The 10,485-nt window shown below is 45.9% G+C and overlaps 1 protein-coding gene across 1 annotated transcript in view; it reads right to left on the bottom strand.

Moving 5' to 3' along the window:
* Nucleotides 1-631: 631 nt before the first annotated feature.
* The window catches only part of LOC135096362 (leishmanolysin-like peptidase), a 16,316-nt gene continuing 6,462 nt past the window's right edge, over nt 632-10,485 (bottom strand). The window contains 13 exon segments of the mRNA XM_063997826.1: nt 632-972; nt 1,380-1,460; nt 2,241-2,443; nt 2,708-2,825; nt 2,827-2,868; nt 3,891-4,023; nt 4,697-4,884; nt 5,911-6,012; nt 6,927-7,050; nt 7,798-7,998; nt 8,359-8,537; nt 9,103-9,220; nt 10,299-10,381. Of these exon segments, the coding sequence (XP_063853896.1) occupies nt 805-972; nt 1,380-1,460; nt 2,241-2,443; nt 2,708-2,825; nt 2,827-2,868; nt 3,891-4,023; nt 4,697-4,884; nt 5,911-6,012; nt 6,927-7,050; nt 7,798-7,998; nt 8,359-8,537; nt 9,103-9,220; nt 10,299-10,381 (1,740 nt within the window). The 3' untranslated portion in view covers nt 632-804.

The raw sequence follows: 10,485 nt of genomic DNA, 5'->3' as shown, positions 1-10,485 counted from the left end.
TCCCTTTTTCTTAAACCTAAAGGAAAGGTTACAAAATACTTACACGTATGTACGTATTTACAGTATACACATGTACGTGCGGCGAGGGGGTGGGGGGGGATGTGTACATTGAATTACAGTAAGGGGATACAAGCTCAAAAATAAATAAATAAATAAATAAATAAATAAATAAATAAATAAATAAATAAAATAATAATAATAATAATAATAATAATAATAGTAATAATAATAGATTGAACTTCTTGTTACGATTTTTTTTCCCAGAATGCAACACAACCTAAAAAATAAAACAAAAAACGAAAAGAAAAAAAATTGAAAGATTGCAAATATATACAAAACTATTATAATTTACAATATTTTTTCTCTTTTACATAAATTCCACTTTTTTTTATATGACTTACCAGGAAAATTACTTAAAAAATAAATATATTAAGCTCGTATCCCCTCACTAACCAGCTGATGATAATGACAACAACAATAATAATAATAATGATAATAATAATAAAATAAAATAATAATAATAATAATAATGATAATGGCGATGAAATGAAAGATAATTAGTAAATATTTATATCAGAGAGAGAGAGAGAGAGAGAGAGAGAGAGAGAGAGAGAGAGAGAGAGAGAGGAGAGAGAGAGAGAGAGAGAGAGAGAGAGAGAGAGAGAGAGAGAGAGAGAGAGAGACCGCGAGACCAAAAAAAAAAATCGTTAAATTCTTACAATTCAAAACAAACACACACACACACGCACACACAAAACGAACGAAACAAAAAAAAATATATAAAAAAAACTAATTAAATAAATGTCAAACAAAAGACGGCAAGAAATATAATAAAAGGGAGAATAAAAGGGAGAGAGAGAGGGAGATGTTACTAAGGGGGGGGAGAGGCACGCCCTTGCACACCAGCTCGTCCCTGTAATACTCTGCAGACTGGGGAGGGTTACGCCCCTTGCGGCACACCATGTTCTGTTCCTGTGGGGGAGAGAGAGAGAGTGGTGAGAAGCTGGGAGGCACTGGGAGAAGCTGGGATGCACTGGGAGAGGCTAGGATGCACTGGGAGAGGCTGGGATGCACTGGGAGAGGCTAGGATGCACTGGGAGAGGCTGGGATGCACTGGGAGAGGCTGGGAAGGACTGGGAGAGGCTGGGATGCACTGGGAGAGGACTGGGAGAGGCTGGGATGCACTGGGAGAGGACTGGGAGACATAAGTAGCTTTAAAACTAATAAAAACTGTAAACAAAAATATATTTGCGAGTTTGGGAGAGACTGAGAGAGGTTGGGAGAGGCTGGGAGTGTGTGGGAGAGGCAGTAAGAGGCTGGGAGAGGCTGGGAGTGTGTGGGAGAGGTTGTGAGAAGCTGTGAGAGAGATTGACACGTACCTCACACAGTTCACTACAAGGCGGGCAGACCACGGCTCCCTCGTGAAGCCAACCGTTGTGAAAAATAGATATATTGATAATCTGCAAGGGGGTACCGCATTAATATCAAGGAAAATGGGATGTAATGATGATTTGTTAGGGGATACTACGTTAAAATCAAGGAGAATGGATGTATTGATGATTTGCAAGGGGGTACTACGTTAAAATCAAGGAGAATGGATGTATTGATGATTTGCAAGGGGTACTTGCATTAATATCAAGGAAAATGGACGTATTAATGATTTAAAACGAGGAACACTGCGTTAGAATCAAAGAAAATGGATGTATTAATGATTTGAAAGGAGGAATACTGCGTTAAAATGAAAGAAAATGAATGTATTGATGATTTGCAAGGGGTACTACGTTAAAATCAAAGAAAATTGATGTATTAATGATTTGAAAGGAGGAACACTGCGTTAAAATCAAAGAAAATGGATGTATTGATGATTTGTAAGGGGGGTACTACGTTAAAATCAAAGAAAACACCCTTAAACAAACTTTCTGCCCCTAAAAAACACCTTAAAAAACACCTCCCCATTCAAAAAAAAAACCCTTTAAAAGACACAAGCAAACAAATCCGTATTTTTAACGGGACACCAAACTACAAAACAGCTTAACCAATCCATTTTTTAGATATTAACTACACATAAACCCAAAAAAAAAACCTTTGAACCCCTGAACCCCCCAAAAAAAACACCCTTTCACCCCCTTTTCACCCCGCAAACGAACACTTTCACCCCAGAACCCCCAAAAAAACACCCTTTCACCCCCTTTTCACCCCCAAACGAACACCCTTTCACCCCAGAACCCCAAAGAACACACCTGCCCAGCGTGATAGCATGTATACGTGTGGTTGGCAATAGTGAGATGCAGCCGGCCATCCACACACAGGTATTGGTAACACCCGGAGCCCCAGTGTTGCCATTGACGTAGATGCCCGCAGGTTCTCTCCACCCACTCTCTCTGTTGATTGAAACACCTGCTCTCTTCCGTGTACGCCTCTAGAGCAAAATTCTTCTCTGAATCTGTGTGGGAGAGCGTGGGAGAAGCTGTGAGAGGCTGGGAGGGTCTGGAGGAAGCTGGGAGAGGCTGGGATGCACTGGGAGAGACTGGGATGCACTGGGAGAGACTGGGATGCACTGGGAGAGACTGGGAAGGGCTGAGAGAGAGAGAGAGACCAGAACACATACACAAACAGCAAAAAAAACCCACTTACACCCACTCCACACGTATCCACACCCACTCCACACGTACCCACACCTTCCCCACACCCCCACACCCCCACACACCTGGATTATTCTCGCTGTACTGGCAGTGGGACCCTCGAATAACCACATCATTGTTCTTCCACGTAAATTCTTGTATGTAGGGGCAGTAGTCAGCGAGGGCCACGGAACCCCCATAGAAAACCAACGCGACTTGACGATACGTGTGGAATGGACCCAAAATTCTGCGGGAGAGAGAGTAAGAGGGTCATTGACAGGCTGGGAGAGGCTGGGATGCACTGGGAGAGGCTGGGATGCACTGGGAGAGGCTGGGAGGGACTGGGAGAGGCTGGGATGCACTAGGAGAGGCTGGGATGCAATGGGAGAGGCTGGGAGGCACTGGGAGAGGCTGGGATGCACTGGGAGAGGCTGGGATGCACTGGGAGAGGCTGGGATGCACTGGGAGAGGCTGGGAGGCACTGGGAGAGGCTGGGATGCACTGGGAGAGGCTGGGATGCACTGGGAGAGGCTGGGAGGCACTGGGAGAGGCTGGGATGCACTGGGAGAGGCTGGGAGGGACTGGGAGAGGCTGGGATGCACTGGGACAGGCTGGGATGCACTGGGAGAGGCTGGGATGCACTGGGAGAGGCTGGGATGCACTGGGAGAGGCTGGGAGGGACTGGGAGAGGCTGGGATGCACTGGGAGAGGCTGGGATGCACTGGGACAGGCTGGGATGCACTTGGAGAGGCTGGGATGCACTGGGAGAGGCTGGGAGGCACTGGGAGAGGCTGGGAGGGACTGGGAGAGGCTGGGATGCACTGGGAGAGGCTGGGATGCAATGGGAGAGGCTGGGATGCACTGGGAGAGGCTGGGATGCACTGGGAGAGGCTGGGGTGCACTGGGAGAGGCTGGGATGCACTGGGAGAGGCTGGGAGGGACTGGGAGAGGCTGGGATGCACTGGGAGAGACTGGGAGGCACTGGGAGAGACTGGGAAAGCTTGTAAAATGAAAGAAAACAAATTAAGATTGAAAAACAACAAGAAAAACACTTTAAACAACACAATTTACTTATTCCACACCTGCACACACCTGCCCACACCTGCCCACACCTGCACACACCTGCCAAACCCTTAAAAAACATTAAAAGCACCAGAAAAACATAGGAAAATTAAAAGAAACAAGCTGAAAAACCAGAATTATTCGGTCTAAACTTCCCCGCACCTCCTCCACACCTGTTCCACCACCTGCCAAACACCCAGTACACACCTGATAGTGCCTAGGAAGTAGATTCTTGTGTTCTACGAGGTTACAGAGGGCCACAGAGCTCCTATCTTCAGTACAGTCAGTCTCCAGCGGGTCCCTCTTCACTTTGTCACAAAACGGATGAATACTCTTCCCTCTGTTGGATGCGCCCATGTTAGGTTGGGTTCAATTGGGGTTTTAATTAGGGTTTAAGGGGTTTAAATGTGGCTGCGTTGGTTTAAATGGGATTACAGTAAGATATATATAGTAAATTGTTGTGTTTGTACTCAAAAAAAACACTCAAAATATCCCAAAACATCCCAAAACAGCCCAAAATACACTCAAAAACACACCAAAAACACCCCCAAAGATCCTCAAACACACCAACACACTCTCAAAACCACACCAAAACACACTCAAAATACCCACAACATAATTAAAACACCCCAAAACACCCCATTAACTCCCCAAAACACAGCAAAACACTCCAAAACACACACAAAACACCCAAAACACACCCAAAACACACCCAAAACATACTCAAAAACACCCCATAAACACACTCAAAACACTCCAAAACACACACAAAACACCCAAAACACACCCAAAACACAGCAAAACACCCCAAAACACCAAAAAAAACACCAAAAAAAAACCCAAAAAACACCCCAAAAACCCCAAAAACAGCCCAAAAAAACAGCCCAAAACACCCTTTCTACCCCCATAAACCCACTCTTTTCCTCTCCCAAACCCTGTTACCCCCCTCCCACTCCCTCCCACACTCCCCCTATTACCCCTCCCACCCCCCAAAACACCCCCCAAACCCCCACCTTCTTGTCTGTTCCTCCATATACTCCTTGCAGCTCCTCATTGCAAACGTACAGCCCAAATGATGACCCCACTTCAAGGGCTGGGCAAGGTGATAATTAGCTCTGTACCAGCCTGTGTCCTCCATTAATGCCAGGGTGATGCGGGAGTAGGCTGGGTTCTGCGTGTGGGTGCCCGTCATCGCCTCGTTCTGTCGTTAAGAGTCGTTTAGGGTCATTTTGTGTGTTTTTGGGCTGTTTTTTTTGGCTGTTTTTGGATGTTTGGGCTATTTCTTGGGTGTTTTTTGGGTTGGTTTGTTAAATAAATGTGTTTTTTTGTGTTTTTTTTGGGTGTTTTGTGTGGTTTTTGCGGTGCTTGTGTATTCTGGGGTGTTTTGAGTGTGTTTAGGTGTGTTTTGTGGTGTTTTGAGTGAGTTTTGATGTGTTTTGGGTGTTTTTGTGTGTTTTGAGAGTTTTGAATGTGTTTTGGTATATTTTGGGGTGTTTTGAAAGTGTTTTGGGGTGTTCTAAATGTGTTTAAGGTGTTTTGAATGTGTTTGGGGTATTTTGGGGTGTTTTGAGGTGTTTTGAAAGTGTTTTGAATGTGTTTTGGGGTGTTTTGGTGTGTTTTGAATATTTTGAATGTGTTTTGGGATGTTTTGGGGTGTTTTGAATGTGTTTTGGGGTATTTTGGGGTGTTTTGAATGTGTTTTGGGGTATTTAGGGGTGTTTTGGGGTGTTTTGAATGTGTTTGAGGTGTTTTGGGGTGTTTTGAATGTGTTTTGGGGTATTTTGGGGTGTTTTGAATGTGTTTTGAATTTAGGGGTGTTTTAGGGTGTTTTGAATGTGTTTGAGGTGTTTTGGGGTGTTTTGAATGTGTTTTGGGGTATTTTGGGGTGTTTTTGATTGTGTTTGGGGTCTTTTGGGGTGTTTTGAATGTGTTTTGAATGTGTTTTGAGGGTGTTTGGAATGTGTTTTGGTGTATTTTGGGGTGTTTTGACTGTGTTTGAGGTGTTTTGGGGTATTTTGAATGTGTTTTGGGGTGTTTTGAATGTGTTTGGGGTATTTAGGGGTGTTTTGAATGTGTTTTTAATGTGTTTTGGGGTCTTTTGGGGGTGTTTTGAATGTGTTTTGAATGTGTTTTGGTGTGTTTTAAGTGTGTTTTTATTAGCCTAGTGTACATTTAAGACATATAGATGATTTTTCTTGTCTCTAATGCTTTTTTTTCATGTACTGACCTCAAACACTCTCTTCTCCCAGTGAGTCAGGGCTGTACCCTCATGCCCTTGGTCTTCTAGCTCGGCCCCCTCCAGCTCAGGGCAGTCAAAGTGGCGACGAACCTGTGGAAGGTCAGGTCAGGTCAGGTCAGGTTTTTTGAGTGTTTTGGGGTGAAATTCTGTGTTTTGGGGTGAATGAGTGTGTCTTTGGGGTGTTTTTTCAAGGTTTTTCAATGTTTTTTTGATGTTCTGTTAGGTTAAGGTGGGTTAACACACTCAAAAACACACTCAAAACACCCCAAAACACACTCAAAACACCCCAAAACACTCAAAACACCCCAAAACACTCAAAACACCCCAAAACACACTCAAAACACCCCAACACACCCCAAAACACTCAAAACACCCCAAAACACTCAAAACACCCCAAAACACACTCAAAACCACCCCCAAAATACCCCAAAACACCCCCAACACACCCCATAACACACTCAAAACACACTCAAAACACCCCAAAACACACTCAAAACACCCCAAAATATCCCAAAACACCCCAAAACACTCAAAACACCCCAAAACACTCAAAACACCCCCCAAAACACACTCAAAACATCCCAAAACCACACTCAATATACCCCAAAACACACTCAAAACACACTCAAAACACCCCAAAACACTCAAAACCACACTCAAAACACCCCAAAACACACTCAAAACACCCCAAAATATCCCAAAACACCCCAAAACACTCAAAACACCCCAAAACACTCAAAACACCCCAAAACACACTCAAAACACCCCAAAACACCCCCAAACACACTCAAAACACCCTCAAAACACCCCAAAACCACACTCAAAACACCCCAAAACATTCTAAACACCCCAAAACACACTCAAAACACCCCAAAAACACACAAATACATTACCAAAACAAATCAAATAACAACAAAATATTAGAAAAAATCTCTCTCTCTCTCTCTCTCTCTCTCTCTCTCTCTCTCTCTCTCTCTCTCTCTCTCTCTCTCTCTCTCACTGACCTCTTCCCTGACCCGCGGTGTAACGACCATGTTCATTTCCTTAACACTTCTGCCATCCCTCACTTGCCAGTCGACCCGAACGACCCTCTGGATGACCCGGTCGCTCCACTGCCTCGCCTGCAGCCTGTGGGGGTGTCGTTTGGTAGTTAGAAAGGTCGTTTGGTTGTTAGAAGGGTTGTTAAGTTGTTTACAGGGTTGTTAAGGAGTTAGGAACAATTGAACATTTAAAACACACAAACACACACACATACAGACTTAAAAACACAACAAAACACCCAAAAAAAACACCCCAAACTATCCTAAACACACAAAAAACACAAAATACCCTAAAACTCCCCCAAAAAACACTCTTAAAATCCCAAAACACCCTTAAACACCCCAAAACATCCTTAGGCACCACAAAATCCACCCAAAAACACACCAAAAACACCCAAAACACCCTTAAACCCCCAAAATACACCCAAAAACACACCAAAAACATCCCAAAACACCCTTAAACACCCCAAAACACCCTTAAACACCCCAAAACACTCTTAAACCCCCCAAAATACACCCAAAAACACACCAAAAACACCCAAAACACCCCAAAAACATCCCAAAACACCCTTAAACCCCCAAATTACACCCAAAAACACCCCAAAAACACCCTTAAACACCCCAAAACACCCCAAAAACATCCCAAAAACACCCTTAAACCCCCAAAATACACCCCAAAAACACACCAAAAACACCCCAAAACACCCTTAAACACCCCAAAACACCCTTAAACACCCAAAAACACACCCAAAAACACAAAAAACACCCAAAAACACCGAAAAAAACCCTTTAAAACATCCACACACCCCCAAACGACCCTCTAACGAGCACTCACGCCTCGTTCAGCGCCGGCTTGCCGTTCTCTGTCCGGTTGGTGAGGGGGCGGCCCTGGTCGTCCCTGTAGAAGGCGTACAGAGAGATGGAGAACCCCAGGGCGTGAAGGATTTCATGTTTAACTGTGGATATCAGCGTCTCCAGCTCCTGTGCCTTGGTGCTGATGGCTGCCGGGCACAGGTTGGCGTGTCCTGCGATGGGTCTGTGGGGTGGGGCAGGTTAGGTTAGGTTTGGTTAGGTTTCTAGGGTGTTTTTGGGTGATTAACGGTGTTTTTTGAGTGTTTTTGGCGTTATTTTGTGTGTTTTTTGCATGAAAGTGTGTTTTTTTTGGGTATTCTGTCAGGTTAGGTTAGGTTAGACACTGCAAAACACCCAAAAACAGCCAAAAACACCAGGAAATATCCCAAAATACCCAAAAAACACCAAAAAAACACTCAAAAACACCCCAAAACTAGCCCAAAATCACAAAAAACAGCCCAAACCACCCTTGAAACCCAAATACTATTAAAACCACTACTACTACTACTACTACTACTACTACTACTACTACTACTACTACTACCTGTCCAGCGCGGCCTCCTGTTGACAGTGAGCAGCGTAGGCCACAGTGTGACCCCTGCGGCACCTCTCAGTCTCCAGCGCAGAGATATAGAAGACAAAATCTGCGTTTGGTATCCCGTCCCCCACCTCCCGGGCCACCACCCTGCAGTTGTCCCCCAGCGTATTGCACACCCGACACGCCTGCAGGGTGACGGGTGTGTTAGGGGTGGTAGAGGCAGTTGGACACATGCATACACACAGAAACAGCCCAAAAAACACACAAAATAGCCCAAAAACACACAAAATAGCTCAAAAGCACACAAAATAGCCCAAAACGCAAAAAGTTGCCCAAAACACACAAAAAAACACTCCAAATTACTTCAAAGCACACCTGACAAGCCTGTTTAAGGGATGGCGGGTGTGTTAAAAGTGGTACTGGCAGCTACACACACACATACACACAAAAATACCCCAAGAACACTCAAAAACACCCCAAAAATTTAAACACCCCAAGAAAACAGCCCAAAAACACACAAAATAGCCCAAACTACCCCAAAACACACCTAACAAGCGTGTTTAAGGAGGCCACAGGTGCGTAAAAGGCAATTCGGAGCAGCAGAAACACACACACACACACACACACCTGGATAACACACACACACAAACGTAACACTCAAAAAACGCCAAAAAAACACAAAAAACAGCATTTCCTCCTCTTTCACCTCTCTCTCTCTCCTCACACACACCTGCAGACACACATACGTACATGCAGGTGTTCCTCGGGGACCTGCACCTCTCCACACATGGTCACATCCTCACACCTGCTCTTGCAATACGGATGTGGCTCCCCTTTCAACAAAAACACCTGATTTTTCTCACAGCGTCTGAAAAAAAAATTACATTGGATTACGTTAGGTTAGGTTAGGTTAGATTCCCTGCCCCCCAGCCCCCTCTACCCCCTCTCACACCCCCTGTAGCCCCCACAACCCCCTCTCACACCCCCTGTAGCCCCCACAACCCCCCTCCAAGTCTCACAACCCCCAAAGGTCGCCACAAACGTTTCACAGCCTCTCTAATGAAATATTTAAATGTTCCCTCAATCTTTTCCCTTCTCACCTCCCTTCAGCCCCCCTCCAGGACCCCCACAGCCCTCCACAGCCCCACACAGCCCCTCCTCCAGCCCCCCACAGCCCACAGACCCCTCCACAGCCTCCCACAAGCCCCAACCACTCTCCAAAACCAAATATTTCAATCTTTTCTCAATCTTTTCTCTTCTCATCTCCCTTCAGGACCCCCACAGCCCTCCACAGCCCCCACAGCCCCCAGACCCCTCCACAGCCTCCCACAAGCCCCAACCACTCTCTAAAACCAAATATTTCAATCTTTTCTCAATCTTTTGCCTTCTCACCTCCCTTCAGCCCCCCTCCAGGACCCCCACAGCCCTCCACAGCCCCCACAGCCCCTCCTCCAGCCCCCCACAGCCCCCAGACCCCTCCACAGCCTCCCACAAGCCCCCAACTACTCTCTAAAACCAAATATTTCAATCTTTTCTCAATCTTTTGCCTTCTCACCTCCCTTCAGCCCCCCTTCAGGACCCCCACAGCCCTCCACAGCCCCCACAGCCCCTCCTCCAGCCCCCCACAGCCCCACAGACCCCTCCACAGCCTCCCACAAGCCCCAACCACTCTCCAAAACCAAATATTTCAATCTTTTCTCAATCTTTTCTCTTCTCATCTCCCTTCAGGACCCCCACAGCCCTCCACAGCCCCCCACAGCCCCTCCTCCAGCCCCCCACAGCCCCCAGACCCCTCCACAGCCTCCCACAAGCCCCAACTACTCTCTAAAACCAAATATTTCAATCTTTTCTCAATCTTTTCTCTTCTCACCTCCCTTCAGGCCCCCCTTCAGGACCCCCACAACCCCCTTCAGGACCCCCACAGCCCCCCTTTCAGCCCCCCTTACCTGTTCAGTCTAATTACATTTTCTGTCTTCCTAACCATCAGAGCGGCCTCCCAGTAGTTAACAGCAGTGGGCATAACGACTTCCTGCAATTAGAGTTATTGTTGTTGTTGTTGTTGAAGAAGGAAGGGAAGAGGAGGAAGAGGAAGAGGGAGAGGATGATGAAGAAGAAGAAGAAAGTGATAGATTA

Source organism: Scylla paramamosain, unplaced genomic scaffold (assembly GCF_035594125.1).
Source record: "Scylla paramamosain isolate STU-SP2022 unplaced genomic scaffold, ASM3559412v1 Contig3, whole genome shotgun sequence".
Lineage (NCBI taxonomy): Eukaryota > Metazoa > Arthropoda > Malacostraca > Decapoda > Portunidae > Scylla > Scylla paramamosain.
The sequence above is the reverse complement of the archived record's forward strand: the minus strand, read 5'-3'. Positions and strand labels throughout refer to the sequence as shown.